This window comes from Danio aesculapii, chromosome 22 (genome assembly GCF_903798145.1).
Source record: "Danio aesculapii chromosome 22, fDanAes4.1, whole genome shotgun sequence".
NCBI lineage: Eukaryota > Metazoa > Chordata > Actinopteri > Cypriniformes > Danionidae > Danio > Danio aesculapii.
The window spans coordinates 28,661,909-28,680,380 of record NC_079456.1 but is presented as its reverse complement, the minus strand read 5'-3'; the positions used below and the strand labels follow the sequence as shown (position 1 = coordinate 28,680,380).

Genomic DNA, 18,472 nt, shown 5'->3' with positions numbered 1-18,472 from the left:
AATAAAACAAAACAAATATCTAAAAAATCAGTTATGTGTAATAACAATGGAACGACACAAGGAAAAAGTACTGAATTACTGAAATGGTCTGCTTTTTTAATAATAGCAGTTTATAGACGCCTCTCATATCGAGAATGAAGTCACATGCATTGCTCAGGTGTGATTTTTTTCCCCCACACACTTTAAACTCTGATTTCAACAGAGTGTAAAAATCTTGATGGTTCTGTGGGTCTCATCTATCAAATCTGAGCTTTATTTTGTATTTTCTATTGGATTGGTGTCAGGTGATTGGCTGGGCCATTCTACAGCTTGATTTTCTTTCTCTGAAAGCCTTTGAGAGTTTTCTCGGCTGTGTTTTGGATCATTGTCTTGCTTAAAGGTCCACCCTGGTTTCATCTTCATCCTCCTGCTAATGTAGATGTTGGATTGAAGCAGCTTATATTCATTTACACTGAGGAAGGGCAAAGGGTTGCTGAAGAACTACTGAGAGATTTCAGCTGCTCAGCTTCATCTGTTCAATAGTTTTTTTCTATGTGTCACTTCATTTTATTACATAGAACTTAATTTGTAAACTAATTAGATTTGTTCTCTTGCCATATATAGATTTCTTTGGTTGTTACCAACATATGGGAAAAATTTTAAGTCAACAGCACCTTTTGAAATATGTTTTCTGAGAAAAATGGTGACATGTTCAATACATACTTCTTGCACTGTATACATATCACTGCTAATTAGCTAAGATAGCACAATAAACGAACAAATCAAGTGCTGCTCCCGAAAACATATGATCCCTTTCATTTTCAAAAGTGACTATTGGCAACAAATTGTCATGTCCCACATTACAAAAACAAAAGCTGACAAATGTGTAATTTTCTGCAATTCCAGAATGACTTTTTAATCAAGATTAGCGAGTTTAAATTATTTAGAAAACTCGCTTATCAGGTTAAAGGTTTAAAATTTACTGTTGATTTACTCACACTTAATTAATTGAGGTCACTTTTCTCTTTACAAAAACTGCTGTAAATTATGCTTGCAGAAACAACTTCATTCTGATAAATGAATTTGCGTTAGCCCAGGCTGTGGATTACAGCTAATAATATTGTTAAGCCCTATCATACAACCCAGCACAATGTGATGCCATGTGTGGCGCAAGTGTTTTTTGCTACCGTCAGCCTGGCACAGATATAATTTTTAAGTTTTGCACTAGGTGGTTTAAATAGCAAAAGCATTTGCACCCAGTTATGAGCCCATAGGTGTGCTGGTCTGGAAATGAGATGTGTTGACCAACTAAAAGCTGCTCTAAAGTCAATGGATGCAGGGGTTTTATTTGTTATTTAAAGAAAGTGTTAGTGTTACGTGCCTATACGGGTCCAAAATGTGTATACACATTGCTTAATACACAACCTGGGGATATACAGCAGAACACAAATATCTTTAAATATGAACAATTCAAGGATTCAAAAATATATTATTGTTTACATAAATATAAAAACAGCTTCCTCCTCCCATGCCTTCTTTATCTTAGGGGCTTTGGTAGAATAAAGCTCTGTTGTAATCTGTTTATTCATGACAATTTACATTGTTTAATGTTATTATTAGTATTACTGTCTTATTGTATTGTTATTAGTAGTAGTAGTAGTATATATAATATGCATATTTATATTTGCTTTTATAATTTTTGTTTAGATTTATCCACCTATTGGATTTTAAAGATGTGTGCATCCCATATGGAGCTTAGGAATAGGACGTGTTAGAATATAACTTTTGACCACACTTGTTATTATTCATTTATTGAACTCATTTTAGAAATATTTTTGAAACAAATCTTTGCACTTAAATTAAATAAAATACGTAATGGAATTCTTGAGTGGAGTGCTACAAACTCTGTCGTTTAAATAGCTAACACGCCAGGGCGTGCCGAGAACAGATGAAGAGAAGAACAGATTTAGTCAAAAATCATTTTTAATGCTCTACTGAAGAACACCTACTTTTTCGACAGCCTAAGGGAACAAGTAGGAAATTTTGGGGTGAACTTTTCTTTTATTGATTCACTGCTATAGTTTTTTAACCCTTGTGCACTGTTCAAACTCATTACCCCTTTTGTTATGTTAGGGATGAAAACATCCACTTAATTAAACTGCTGTAAAAATGCATCAGACAAATATTTTTTCAATTTTTTTTTTTGCATAAATGTTTTAATAAACTTTAAAAGTCCTTCTAAAGTACTCTTCAAAACTTAAAAAAATTAAACTGTTTAGAAAATTAAACAGTATAAATATAAAAAGAAATTGTGGACTGGACTTTTTTTACCTTTTATCACAGTCTTGGACATGTGAACAATTATTTACAACATTGGCTTTGATGCATTTAATGAATACCACCAACAAATAAAAATGCATGTATCATGGTTTTGTAGTCAAAAAATGTTAAATCAAAAACAATGTACTTTTTATATTAAAAATACGTCATTTTAAGTGTTTTTTTTCCCCAAATCAGTGACATCATTTATGAACTTGGCGATTAAAGAATTAAAACCTTATAATTTTCTAAGCAATTTAGTAGTTTTGATCAGGTCTTAGGTTGATTAACTAGGGTTTCTACAAGTTTCATCAAGTCAAATTTAAGACTTTTGAAGACCTTTTAAAGAACATTTTAAGACCATAATGAAGGCTAAAGGCTAAAGATTTTTTTAATGGTCAAGATAAAACTTTAAAAAGCATTAAAAACAAAGGTTATTGTAAGGAAGATAATTAATCCTTATTAATAATTTAATAGAGTTAATAAATAATTGATTCTTTAAACTTTTATTGAAGTATATTGTTAGGGATTGGATGGCTGTTGATCCGATTGGGTATAGCTTTACAAGGACATAGAAAAATTAAGACCCCTTTAAAATGATTTAAGACCTACAACACAATCTTTCAGTGGATTTAAGACTTTCTAAGGCCTAAAATTTGTTTTTTGAAATTTAAGACATTTTAAGACCCACCAGAAACCCTGTAAACAGATTTATGCAAGAATTTGAAAAATAAAAATGATCTGATCCATTTTTACAGCTGTTTAATTTAGTGGATGGTTTTTAAAGGGTAGTAAATTTGCCCAGAGTGTATTTTTGAGTTTTTTTTTTTTCATTTAAAAGAATTTTCCCAAAATATGTCAAAATAATATTTGTCACCAGAAATATTTGTTACAAGCTGAAACACAGAAAAAGTTGTGGCCAAATTAAGACACAAAAATCACACCCGAGTGGATAAAAATATCCCCAACAGTACATAAGGGTTAACACTCTGCTGTCCTGCATTTGGCAACCCAAAACTCTAGTCATATCCTCACCTTCAAACTGGAGCCTAAACAGAGGATGAGGTCAGCCTGCTGAGCGGCCTCTGCTGCCCCCTTCCAGTTGAGCGGCTGCTCCAAAGTGCCACGTTCTCCAAAATGCACGATGGTGTCTCTGAGCTCAGCTCGACAGTAAGGACACAAGCGGCCCGTCCCGTGCCGATGCAGAGCCGTGCGCTCAGTCACGTCAAACAGCCGAATAAACTCTCGTGGTGGAGAACAGGAATCACAAACCTGAGACACATGACATAGGGGCAGAAAAATAAACGGTTAATACTACAGGAACAAACTCTAAATGAATTCTTCCAGGACAGCACAAAATCTTAAGCAATAAATGATACACGCATATTATTCTTAATTATTGTGTTGATTAGATCACCTAACTGAAAATGTCGTATATACAACATAGATATCACTTTTATAAAAAGTACACTCTATTTTGTATAACTACAGGTTATACAGTATGACGGATGTAATGTCCAGCATATACTCAACACCTTAACTCTTTCTGATATTCTTATGTGTTAGGTAAGTTACTTTAAAAAGGTAATAGATTACAAAGTGTTGACTACTACTGGAAAATTGTAATTTGATTAAATTGTTAATTACTTAATGTAAAAAGTAATCAGATTACTAATTACTTTAAAGTTACCTTTAAAAAATTTTAAACTTATAAAAAATACAAATATACTGCAGATCTTTCAGCAATTTATTATTCACATTACAATTACAATTAACACAGAAGCTTGATATATTCAAAAGAGACCTAAAGAGTTTGCCAAAACTTAAAATTCTCTCATCATTTACTTGTTCCAAACCAGAAGAAAACTGGATACCTGTAACCACTGACATCCATAGTATTAAAAAGCACTGAACATATATATAGACAGCGTGTTACATGTCCCACAAGAGACAGTAATATACTGGATCACTGCTATACTACAATAAAGGATGCGTACCGCTCCGTCCAACGAGCAGCTTTGGGACACTCTGACCATTGTTTGATTCATCTCATTCCAACCTACAGGCAGAAACTGAAAACAGCCAAACCTGTATTAAGATCTGTGAAAAGATCCGAACTAGGCTAGCGGCTAACCCCCACAAACCCGCTATCCCCTCCATCATTCTAGCGAACGTACGCTCGCTAGACAACAAACTGGACTACATCCGTCTACTTCGTTCATCACATAGGACTGTAAAGGACTGTTGTGCTTTTGTGTTTACGGAAACTTGGCTCAACGACAACGTTCCGGACAGCGCCATTCAGCTCGACCAGCTAACATGCTACAGAGCAGACAGACCTATCGTCGCGGGAGGTAAGACCTGCGGTGGCGGGCTCTGTGTTTACATCAATGAGTCATGGTGCCGCGATGCCGTTGTAGTCCGCAAATACTGCTCACCACTGGTGGAGTTCATGATTATCAAGTGCCGTCCGTTTTATCTACCGAGGGAATACACAGCCATTCTGCTTTTCGCTGTTTACATCCCTCCCAGCTCCAATGCAAACAACAGGAGTGAGGCACTAAATGACCTGTACCTGCACATTAGTGAGCAGCAGACAGCCCACCCCGATGCTTTTCTCATCCTGGCAGGGGACTTTAACCATGCAGACCTAAAGAGTGTGTTTCCAAAAATACAACAACACATAGACTTTCCAACACAGGGCAATAACACACTGGACTTTGTTTACACCACACAGAGAGGAGCTTACAAAGCCTTCACCCTCCCCCACCTTGGTGCCTCAGACCACTTAACTGTCATGTAATGCCTACTTACAGACCGATCGTTAAAGTCACCAAACCGGTTTGCAAGGAGATACAAGTGTGGCCAGAAGGTTCTTCAGAGGCTTTACAAGACTGCTTCAATACCACAGACTGGGATATGTTCAAACAGGCTGCCACTTACAACAACACCACTGACCTCCAGGAGTATGCTGAGACTGTTACAGCCTACATAAACAAATGCACTGAGGATGTAACAGTCACCAAAACCATCACAGTCCGTCCCAATCAGAAGCCATGGCTAACAGGAGAGGTCTTCAACCTCCTGAAGGCTAGGAACACTGCCTTCAGAGCTGGAGATGAGGCGAGCCTAAAGTCAGCTAGAGCCAACCTTTCCCGTGGCATCAGAGAAGCTAAGAGACAGTACTCCAGAGGTATAGCCCATCGCTTTAATGACATAACATAAAAGAACACCCGACAAATAAAATTCACTTTTAATAACCCCTTTATATAGGGTCTCTTTATTTGTCTTTTTTTTGTCTTTTCTTTTTTTATCACCAAAAAAAAAGTGAAGCCAAATACCTCGGGGTGAACCCACATAAAATAAGAAACAAAAATACACTAACTAAACACCCAAATGAAACTCACTACACCTAATAAAATAATAGAAATAAAAATACAAAATCTACACCTATCTCCCTGACTAACAAAAACACAGGTGAAAATATTTACAAAAAAGAAAAGTGGCGTCCAACCCCTACTGCCTCTTACCGTGTATATATTTACAATAATTACAATCAACAAACACACAAACCAAAACAAAAATAATAGGAAGGGGAAACACGGATGGGTATACAACAAAGTCAACACTAGCACAACAGCACGAGAAATACAATCAACGAAAAACAACTCAACAACCAGAATAACTTTTGCACAACTTCAATAACACGCCAACAAAACTCGCCCTCCTCCCTACGCCCGTTGATGTCTTTTTAAAGGTCGCCCTGGAATACTTCCTCCAATCCCAGGGCACGTCGTCTACGTAATTAGGGCGGGGCCTGCAGGTGGAAAGAGGGAGAGAGAGAGAGAAACAAACACACACACAAACAAACACACCTGCCAACGCAACACAACACCACTGACCTCCAGGAGTATGCTGAGACTGTTACAGCCTACATAAACAAATGCACTGAGGATGTAACAGTCACCAAAACCATCACAGTCCGTCCCAATCAGAAGCCATGGCTAACAGGAGAGGTCTTCAACCTCCTGAAGGCTAGGAACACTGCCTTCAGAGCTGGAGATGAGGCGAGCCTAAAGTCAGCTAGAGCCAACCTTTCCCGTGGCATCAGAGAAGCTAAGAGACAGTACTCCAGAGGTATAGCCCATCGCTTTAATGACAGCAGGGACACACGGAGTCTGTGGAGAGGAATACAGTCCATCACAGACTACAAACCCCAACCACAAACCTGTGACAGCACCATCCCCCTGCTGAACGAGCTAAACAAATTCTTCGCTCGTTTTGAGGGACAAAACAGCACCATTGCACAGAAGATGCCACCTCCCCCTGGTGACCAGGTGATGACTCTGTCTCCGGACAGTGTGAGGAGGTCTCTCAGCAGGATCAACGCACGCAAAGCTCCCGGCCCTGACAACATCCCAGGTCGTGTACTGAGAGACTGTGCATCAGAACTCACCAATGTCTTCACAGACATTTTCAACATCTCTCTAACCCAGGCTGTCGTCCCCACCTGTTTTAAAGCCACTACCATCATTCCGGTCCCAAAAAAAGTCATCTCCCTCCTGCTTTAATGACTTCCGTCCAATTGCACTGACTCCTATCATCATGAAGTGCTTTGAACGGCTTGTTATGCAGCACATTAAGTCTGTCCTCCCCCCCTCCCTGGACCCGTTTCAATTTGCTTATCGGCCCAACCGCTCGGCTGATGATGCCATCTCCACTGCACTTCACACAGCACTCACACATCTGGACAAAAAAGACTCCTTTGTCCGTATGCTGTTCATAGACTTTAGTTCAGCATTCAACACTATCATCCCCCAACAGCTCTCTCAAAAACTTCTCCAGCTGGGGCTGAACACCTCTCTGTGTAACTGGCTGCTGGATTTTCTCACTGGAAGACCACAAGCAGTACGGGCCGGCAGTAACACATCCAGCACCATCACTTTAAACACTGGAGCCCCTCAGGGATGTGTTCTGAGCCCTATCCTCTTCACCCTGCTCACTCATGACTGTGCACCATCACACAACTCCAATCTGTTCATCAAGTTTGCGAATGACACAACTGTGGTGAGTCTCATCAACAAAAGCGATGAGAAAAACTACAGAAGCGAGGTGAGCCGTCTGGCCGAGTGGTGCAGAGACAACAATCTCTTTTTGAATGTGGAGAAGACGAAAGAGATTGTTGTTGACTTCAGGAAAGAGCACACTCTCCATGCTCCACTGACCATCAACGGTGCGACTGTGGAGCGTGTGAACAGCACCAAGTTCCTGGATGTACACATCACTGAGGATCTCTTCTGGACTAAAAACTCCACTGCACTGGCCAAAAAAAAAAAAAAAAAAAAAAAAAAAAAAAATCACAGCAGTGTCTCTACTTCCTCCGCAAACTCAAAAGAGCAAGAGCACCAGCCCCAATCATGTACACCTTCTACAGAGGCACTATTGAGAGCATCCTGACCAGCTGCATCACTGTGTGGTTTGGAACCTGCAATGCATCCTGCAGGAAAACACTTCAACGCATAGTGAGAACAGCTGAGAAGATCATTGGTGTCTCTCTCCCCTCCCTTCAGGACATTTACAGCACACGTCTTACCCGTAAAGCCCTCTGCATAACAGCAGATGCCACCCACCCAATGCACAGCTTCTTCAGTCTGCTGCCATCAGGGAGGAGACTGCGCAGTCTCCAGGCCAGGACCAACAGACTGAAAGACAGCTTCATGCATCAGGCTGTCAGGAAGCTGAACTCTCTCCCAGCTCTGCTCCCCGCTCCCTCCCCACGCACCTTCTCCCCTCGCACCTCTGAACTCTGACACACATACATACACACACACTCACACACACACACACACACACACACACACACACACACTCATACTCATCTGCACTGGTCACTTTATGCAGACACTCCATACTACCTCCCAATATGACACTGTCACTTTATCACAATTATCATGTTTACAAGTTCTTTTTGCACTATACTGTTCTTTATCTGCACAACTCTGGTTTACTTTGCACTCATTTGCTAAATGCCCTTAATGTCACTATTATTGTTAACAATTTTATTACCTATGTATATTTTTTAGACCACATTATGTGCAATGTATATACTGTAAATTTTCTTTTTCTTAAACTCTACTATTTTTTATATATATATATTTTTTATATTAATGTTAAGCACTTTGGGTCTGAGAGTAACGCAATTTCGATTCTCTATATGTCATGTACATGTGGCTGAATTGACAATAAAGCTGACTTTGACTTTGACTGAGATGGACTGTTTCGACCTCACTGACTGGAGTGTTTTTGTAGCTGATGCAATTGATCTGGATGAGCTCACAGAGACTGTAACATCTTATATCAGTTTCTGTGAAGACGTGTGCATTCCTACCAGGACTCAACTCACATACAACAATGACAAACCATGGTTCACTGTAAAACTCAGACAGCTAAGTCAGGCCAAGGAGGTTGCTTACAGGAATGGGGATAGAGCCTTGTATAAGCAGGCCAAATACACACTGGAAAAGGAGATCAGAGTCGCAAAAAGGAACTATTCTGAGAAACTAAGGATACAGTTCTCTTCCAGCGACTCAGCATCTGTGTGGAAAAGTCTGAAAAACATCACAAACTACAAGACACCATCCCCCAGCACTGTAGACAATGAACGACTTGCAAACGACCTGAATGAGTTTTACTGCCGGTTTGAGAAAACCCCCCACACCCACTCTGAACTGCTCTTCACGCCACCATTAACACCTCCACCACCCAGAGGAGGTGCGCCAGGTCTTCCGGAAACAGAAGAGAAAAAAAGCACCAGGCCCAGATTTTATAACACCAGCCTGTTTAAAATCCTGTGCTGACCAACTGGCCCCCATCTTCACCCTGATCTTCAACAGATCACTGGAGCTGTGTGAAGTGCCCTCCTGCCTCAAACGCTCCACCATTATCCCCATCTCAAAGAAACCTAAACTTACAGGACTAAATGACTACAGACCGGTGGCACTAACATCTGTGGTCATGATGTCTTTTGAAAAACTGGTACTGGCCCACCTGAAGGACATCACTGAACCCTCACTGGACTCTCTTCAGTTTGCCTACAGAGCAAACAGGTCTGTGGATGATGCAGTAAATATGGGACTGCATTATGCTCTGCAACACCTAGACAGACCAGGGACCTATGTGAGGATCTTGTTTGTTGACTTCAGCTCAGCGTTTAATACTATCATCCCAAAACTTCTCCTGCCCAAATTAACTCAGCTCTCTGTGCCCACCTCTGTCTGTCAGTGGATCAACAGCTTCCTAACGGACAGGCAGCAGCTGGTGAAGCTGGGAAAATTCTCATCTAGTATCCGCACAATCAGCACTGGCGCCCCCCAGGGGTGTGTCCTCTCCCCACTGCTCTTCTCCCTGTACACGAATGACTGCACTTCAAAAGACTCCTCTGTGAAGCTCTTGAAGTTTGCAGACGACACCACACTTATCAGCCTCATTCAGGACGGTGACGAGTCTGCTTACAGACAGGAGGTTAAGGAGTTGGCTGTCTGGTGCAGTCACAACAACCTGGAGCTCAACACGCTCAAAACAGTGGAGGTGATAGTGGATTTCAGGAGAAACCCCCCTGCTCTCCCCCCACTGAGCATCATGGACAGCATTGTGGCAGCAGTGGAGTCATTCAGGTTCCTGGGCACCACCATCTCTCAGGACCTGAAGTGGGACACTCACATTGACTCCATTGTCAAAAAAGCTCAACAGAGGCTGTACTTTCTTCGTCAGCTGAGGAAGTTTAACCTCCCAAAGGAGCTCCTGAAACAGTTCTACACCTCCATCATTGAATCAGTCATCTGCACATCAATAACTGTCTAGTTTAGCTCAGCTACTAATTACGACCTCCAAAGACTACGTTGAATAGTTCGGACTGCTGAGCGAATCACTGGTACAACCCTTCCTACTCCCCAAGAACTGTACTTATCCAGAGCGAGCAGGAGGGCTGCCAAAATCACTCTGGACCCTCACACCCAGCACACTGCCTCTTTGAACTTTTACCTTCTGGTCGACGCTACAGAGCACTGCGCACCAGAACAGCCCGACACAGAAACAGTTTCTTCCCTCAGGCAATCCATCTCATAAACACTTGATGATAATAATTGTGGAACCAACATCACTACTTGCCATACACTTTTATACACATATATACACTTATTTAACAACACACTTTACATGCCAATTTGCACATAACAGCTGCACATATAACGTTGTATATAGTAATAAACATGTACATACACTTGTCAATCTGTATATTTGCACTCACTACTTACTTCTATTTTTTTTTAAATATATTTATTATCTGTTTTTTGTTCGGTCTCTGTAATCCTGTTGCACTGTAGAAGCTCTGTCACGAAAACAAATTCCTCGTATGTGTGAACATACCTGGCAATAAAGCTCTTTCTGATTCTGATTCTGAACATAGACTGCATTTCACAGCAATATTTTTGTTTTCACACTCAATGAAATCAAAGTAATATCTGTATTTCCACTTGAAGAAGCAACCACTCTTGTCAGAAACCATTTTAGCTCGCATTCTCCAGCAATTTAAAAGTGCATGCTTATTAACTGATGTTGCAGTGGAAAACGTGAAAGTAGTATTTTTTTCTTCTAAAAACTATATTTGTAATGCAAGTAACGCAATTACATTTACTTTAGTAACTGTAATCAAATTACATAAATTAAAATGTAATTTGTTACATTACTACATTCCCCAAAAATTTAATTAGAATACAGTAACTATTTTTCAGTAATTATTAATGTTCAGTAATTATGTTTTATTAAGTGCGCAAAAAACACCGCATTCAGTAAATGCCAAACGCAGCAATAGAAACAGAATGGAAATAAAAGGAATGTGTATAAACAGTAATGACAATCAGAATATTATTAAATAGTATTTAGTATTCATAATCATCATGATAGTAATAATAATAGTAACAATAATACTGAAGTTTGTGAAAATGGAATAATATTCTGTGATTGCAACAGTGATATCAATAATAATGAAGGTAAAAAAAAACAATAATACTGATAATGTAATGTAATGACAATATTAATCTTAAGAAAAAAACCTCTCTCATTTTGATTGTAATGTAATAACATGCACCTTTTGTAAAGCTGCTTTGGAATGATAACTATTGTGAAAATATTACATGAATGTACCTAAATTGAATGAATTACATTATTCAGGCAGAACAAAACTTCAGATATCATTGTTTCTGCACAATTTATGACTCGTTAAAAATGGTAAAATGTGCAGACCTCAATGAACATGTTTCCGTGGAGTTCAGAGAGAGCGTGTCTGGGAAGACCACTGCGTAGGTGAAGACCATCACAGTTCTGTGAGACCACATGCTGAACCTGCAAGCACAACAAAAGTCTAGTCAAGTGTATTTGTATAGTGCTCTTCACATTAAAAACATATCAGTACAGCTTTAGAGGAAACACGATTTTCACCCTCATCAACTTACCCAAATCAGATGGAAAACAAGGCTTTTGTGTTTTACTATAAATCTTGAATATATTATCAATGTCTAATATGCTGACCTAGTGCTCAGTTAGTAATAATTATTAAAAATAAATTATCAATTGAAAAAAGTTATATGTTTGTAAATCCTTTTTTAATGGTTAAGTAAAAAATTTTTTTTGAATTATTTATTTATTTTATTTATTATTTTAATAAACCCTTGTTGAATAAACATATTTTAAAACAGTTATTTTGGATGTATAATATTTCAGAATATAGATTTTATTGCCTTTTCTATTTAATAAATGCAGTTTTGTGTGGGTGTTTTTTCAGAAACAAAAAAAAACCAGTAAAGTAACCATAAATTTAAATATATTGTAATAGTATATATTGCTTTGCTTGATTGTACTGTACATACACAAATTCAGAAAGATAGATGTACATGTATGTAGCTTTCATCATATTCCTGGATGATAATACAGTTTACATTTTTCAATGCCATAACGATCAAGCACTTCAAATAGTGTGAGTGTATGCATGTATCCAAGAATTCACATTATCCACAGTCCACATAAATGATGTGCAGTTCCTCACCATCTTCATTTTGTGTAGCATCCAGATGCACATGTGTGTGAGTGTCGGCTCAGCCTGACTCAGATCAGATGAACTGATGGTTATAAAAGCACACAGACAGATGTGAACATGTGGCACCAGAACGCATCCTACTGGAGAAAATAAAACAATCTAAAAATTAAAAAGCCATAATTTACACAAGCCACAGTGTAATGGCGAATCCTCACCTCACAGATCGGCCCTTCTGCAACTGAGTCCAGACTCCGTTAGGCCCTCGATAGTCTGGGATTGAGGCAGCCTGAAAAACACAGAAGTGAACACAAACTTTCAGACTAGGATGAACCTGCATATTAAACATAACCAACACAAAGTTACGCCTAATGTTCAATACACAGTTAATAGTTCTGCATTGCAATTGAAGTCATCTTTTGAACTCAAATTATTATTTCTTTCTCATTTGAGATGTTACCTAGGGGGTTTGTTGTTTAATAACATTTTGGGATTACATACTTAACTATCCATTAACTATTTATTACAGCTGTGGTGAAACATCGTTTGAGAACTTGATTTCTAGATTCTCCTAGATTTCTAGGTTCTAGACTTCATAGATTCTGAGATTTTCAAAACACATCGCTATTCTCTCTTGAACTGATTCTGAGCTTAACATTGGTACTCCATAGACTAGTTTTCACAAACAGATAGCACTATACAGTCAGGTCCATAAATATTGGGACATTGACACAATTTTAACATTTTTGGTTCTATACACCGATACAATGGATTTGAAATTAAATGAACAAGATGTGCTTTACTGCAGACTGTCAGCTTTAATTTGAGGGTATTTACATTTAATCAGGTGAACGCTGTAGGAATTACAATAGTTTGCATATGTGCCTCCCACTTGTTAAAGGACCAAAAGTAATGTGACAGAATAACAATAATAAATCAAACTTTCACTTTTTAATACTTGGTTGCAAATTATTTGCAGTCAATTACAGCCTCAAGTCTGGAATGCATAGACATCACCAGATGCTGGCTTTCATCCCTGGTGATGCTCTGCTAGGTCTCTACTGCAAGTGTCCTCAGTTCCTGCTTGTTCTTGGGGCATTTCCTTTCAGTTTTGTCTACAGCAAGTAAAATGCAAGTTCAATCGAATTCAGGTCAGGTGACTGACAAGGCCATTGGATAACATTTCTCCACTTATTTCTCTTCAAAAACTATTTGATTGCTTTTGCAGTGTGCTTTTTAGGTCATACCATCTGCTGTTAAAAACTAGCCTAGAGTGCCATCTGCTGTTAAAAACTAGCCTTGAGTGCCATCTACTGTTAAAAACTAGCCTAGAGCACCGTCTGCTATTATGAACTAGCCTAGAGCCCTGTCTGTTGTTAAAAAAAACTAGCATAGTTTGCCATCTGCTGTTATAAATGAGCCTAGAGCGTTGTCTGCTGCTAAAAACTAGCCTAGAGTGTTCTCTGCTGTTAAAAACTAGCCTAGAGCACCATCTGCTGTTAAACACTAGCCTAAAGCACTATTTTATCAGCCTAAAGCTGATAAAAAAACAGCCTAGAGTGCCATCTGCTGTTGTAAACTAGACTAGAGCAACATCTGCTAATAAACTAGCCTGAACGCTGCAGATCATTAGAATCAAATCAAAAGAAGATAGTTTAAAGAAAGTTGGCAACCAGATAGTTAGTACTGAGTACTTTTTTCCTATGGTGTGATGAAGTATCTAGTTACAAACCTATTCTCTTTTGGATTCAACAGAAGAAAATTTAACCTGATACAGGTTTGGAACAACTTGAGGGTGAGTAAATACTAATTAAAATACTAAACAATTATAGAATTTTTGTCTGAACAATCCCTTTTAAGATGTTCTTTAGCATGTTACAATCTATCTAAAAAGCTTTGAGCTGAACACAGATGAACAGGACATACCGTACTAATTCCTGCTCCGGTGTAGATGACCAGATGTTTGGCCAGCTGGACTGCTTCTGCCAGCTGCTTTACTTTAGTCTTCAAGTTCTCAGCATCATCAAACACCTGCAAGTATCACAGTGACACAATTAGTGTTTCCATATATGCATACATACAGTTGAACTCAAAATGATTAGTGTACTCCAGTGAAATTTAAATGTTTTTACCTATTTTTCGAGATACTAGTATTGAGTTTAAACTGCAATATAAAGACTTAACTAGGTTATGATGTTAACTTGGCAAGTTGGAATAATTAATCAAGTTATTGGATACTAGTGTCTTGTTGTGTAGACAATTGAAAAAAATATACATTTCTTAAAAGGACTAATAATATTGGCCTTAAAATTGTTAAAAAATAAATAAATAAAAAACAGCTTTTGTTCCAGTCAGACAAAAATCAAGACGACTTTCTCTGGACGATAAAACTGAGAAAATACTGTGAAAATTACCTTTGTCTGTTTAACAGCACTTGGGAAATATTTGGAAAAAGAATAAAAAATTTCCCAGGAGGGCATATAATTTTGACTTCAACTGTTTAGTATACAAAGATCAATACATTAAATCAGCCTGCACACACAGCATATCCTAAGATTCAGAAATCTACTTGTGGGCACTTTATAATGCCATAAAGCCACAAAAGCTTGTTTTATTTAGGTTTTATTAAATTTAGTACTGAATAAATGACTAAACGCAGTGTGAATGTAATGTAGATAAATGTAATTCACAAAAAACTAGTTAATTAGTCAATTTAATATATATACAGTTGAAGTCAGAATTATTAGCCCCCCTGTTTATTTTTTTCCCCAATTTCTGTTTAACAGAGAGATTTTTTTCAACACATTTCAAAACATAATCTGTAATATAACTGATCTATTTTATCTTTGTCATGATGACAGTAAATAATATTTTACTAGACATTTTTCAAGACTCTTCTATACAGCTTAAAGTGACATTTAAAGGCTTAACTAGGTTAATTAGTTTAACTAGGCAGTTTAGGGTAATTAGGCAAGTTATTGTACAACGATGGTTTGTTCTGTAGACTATCGAAAAAAAATTTGCTTAAAGGGGCTAATAATTTTGACCTTAAAATGGATCTTAAAAAAATAAAAACTGATTTGATTCTAGTCGAAATTAAAAAATAAGACTTTCTCCAGAAGAAAAAAATATTATCAAACAATTTCTTGCTCTGTTAAACATTATTTGGGAAATATTTAAAAAAAAGAAGAAAAAAAACAATTCAAAGGGGGGCTAATAATTCTGACTTTTAGCATTTACTAACATGAACAAACAATGAGCAATACATTTGTTACAGTATTTGTTCATGTTAGAAAATATTGGTAAATGAAAATTCAGTTGTTGATCTGTTCGTTGACATTAACTCATCCATAAATATGGATGTTAATAATGCATTAGTACATGGTTGAGCTATAAATAATAAATGTTGTACAAGTATTGTTAATTATTATTTTATTTTGGCAAATACATTAACAAACATTAATTAATGAAACCAAGACTTTAGTTTTTTTTTTTTTTTTACTAAAAATTAACAATTATATTGTAATCAATGTTGTTGAAGCTTCTATGTATAGTAATGGGTAGTCTGATAAAGGATTACAACCTATAAGATTCAAAGATTAATTATACAATATTAAAATGAATGAATGTACGATATTTATATTAACACCTCTTTAACAATAAAGTATAATTGATAAAATATAGAAAAAAATTAAGGATATTTTAAAATCTAAGTTTTCTAAGTTTTTTCTAGCTTATTGTTAATTGAATAAAGTACCAACATTTTAAAGCCAAGTGAATTAATGTTCTCAGGTAACCAGGCAAAATGCTCTTTTTAGGCATGAATAGCACTTTTAATGAATGGACGATGAGTTCTTCAATGAATACAGGGCTGCACAATACTGGAAAAATCTTTGTTATATTTAGCTTTCTGCTATATAAATATATAAATCATGATTTGAATAGCTCTACTTGGAAGGTTTTCATAAATTTATATCAATTGGCATGATCAAGTCCTTTTTCTATTCAGTGCATCTGCATAAAATATAATAAATTACAAGCATAAAATAAATATAAATACAACAGAGCAAAAATAAAATAGAAATAAATAGTGCTTCACGGTTCTCTGAGGTGTCTAACAGTATTCAGATGAAAAAGTTGTATAATCAAACGTAAAATAACATGATCGTCATTGTATAAATAATTTTTGTACAATACTATTTATATATTTTTTTTAATGTTTAACTAATAACTATTGTGACTTTTCCAGATACACAGATTAGGATATTGATGCTCAAAAACTATAGCAATCAAATGTTGTTTACAGAACATTGTGTACCTCCTCTTGTTTCCTCTTCAGCAGGTGTCTGCGGTTCTGTCGTCGGCTCAGCTCCTGCACAGTGTCCTGATGTGACTGCAGCATCGACTGATCCTCCTGTGTCCACTCAGACTCACACTTCTGGAGGATCTTTGAGATCTGGGACAATTAGTTGATTATTATTTTTTTTTAATTTTGCAAGTTTGGTTCTGCATAGATATTATTAACTCAAACTACTGTAAAGGTGACCCTGATAAAATTAAATATAAGAACCCTATTATTAAGGCTCTAATGGTCAAATTCAAATTTTATTTGTCACATACACAGTCATTCACAGTATGATATGCAGTGAAATGCTTATGGGGCATTCTACCAGAAACATACATTATCTGTCCCTGAAATAAAAACAGTGAATAAAAAGTATTTCATACCAAAATTTTTTAAATTTGACTGATGGTTGATTTTTCTGTGCGTTGTTCTGTAAAGGAGTATGTTATTCATTTGGTTCTCAGATTTTTGTTCTTTATTAAAAACACTTTACAAATTTATAAACCCTGTCCTTCTCCTCAGCCTAATTAAACCTAGATAAAAAAAAATATGCTACAAAGTGCTATTTAGAGAAAAATAAATAAATTATAAATAGCAACAAAAAAATATATATAAAAATAAAAAGCAAAGTTTAAGTTGTTATGATTCACTTCAATTGACTAAAAACATTAAATTGTAAACAAATTATACAAATATATTCTACAAATATATAATACAAATAAATGTACAATTGTCCCCATGTTTCGGTCAGTCCTGTCACATTTGCATGAAATTTAACATAAAATGCGTGCAATACACCTTTAAGGCTATCACTCAAAGGAAGTGAAATCGTTTGAGGGAGAAGCTGAGAGTGATCAAGGATGCGTTCTATCATTGAATTATTTTATACTTGAAAGACAGGCTTAAAGGTCAGGCCCTGTCATGTTTTTATAAGTGAAAATGTGCGTTTCTGGTAGAATGTCCCTTACACAACCACTCATGACCTAAAAAATAACAACAATAACAGATATAATGATAATAAGAAAGAATAAAGATAATGGAGAAATAAAAAGTAATGCAATAAAAAAATAAAAACAATAGATATAGTGGCTGTAGAAAAAAGCAAAAGTATAAAAATATAGAAGAGCTATTTGTACAAACAGAAACATGGAAGTGTTTCAAACAAAGTGCCCGGTGCATAATACAGGAAAAAGTGTAACTTATTCACTCTATGGTCAATACACTCTATGGTCTCCATTATAAATACCATCAAACCCATTTGATCTTCTATAATGGTCTCCTATTGTTTTGGTTGTTTATTTCAGCAGGATAAATATAAAATATGGGTTTACTTTCCAAGCAACTGTTCCTTTAAACCTCATAAAGAGATATTGAACGCAATATGCGATATGATGGCAAATCCATATTTACTACAGTTAAACACTTCTTTAAAAGTATTACAATCTGCCTAACATCTTGACTGACCACCAGTTTTCTTACTGTAATTACCCTAGTAATAAATACTATGGTTACCATGGAAATGGGGGCAATGGCTGATTAGCACCGGCTGTACCGCTTTAATTGTGTATCACGTCGCAGTTTCTGTTCATATGAATTCATGATAATGACGTTATTTTTTAATGTTTTCATACCGTCTTTATAGTCTGTCGTTGTTTCTCTCGCTGGATTATTTTGGCTTTTTCTTGCTCTTTTCTTTCTGCTCGAGCAGAAGAGCCGCTGTTTATGTGCACGTCCATGTTGGA

The 18,472-nt window shown here is 36.8% G+C and overlaps 1 protein-coding gene across 1 annotated transcript in view; it reads right to left on the bottom strand.

Moving 5' to 3' along the window:
* Positions 1 to 18,472, bottom strand: part of sirt7 (sirtuin 7) — a 26,848-nt gene extending 8,376 nt beyond the window's left edge. Inside the window, exons 1-7 of the mRNA XM_056447719.1 lie at positions 18,362 to 18,472; positions 16,704 to 16,841; positions 14,312 to 14,416; positions 12,604 to 12,674; positions 12,398 to 12,470; positions 11,599 to 11,697; positions 3,334 to 3,570 (exon numbers count right to left, since the gene is read on the bottom strand). Coding sequence (XP_056303694.1) covers positions 3,334 to 3,570; positions 11,599 to 11,697; positions 12,398 to 12,470; positions 12,604 to 12,674; positions 14,312 to 14,416; positions 16,704 to 16,841; positions 18,362 to 18,466 — 828 coding nt within the window. The 5' untranslated portion in view covers positions 18,467 to 18,472. The remainder of the gene's footprint in view (positions 1 to 3,333; positions 3,571 to 11,598; positions 11,698 to 12,397; positions 12,471 to 12,603; positions 12,675 to 14,311; positions 14,417 to 16,703; positions 16,842 to 18,361) is intronic.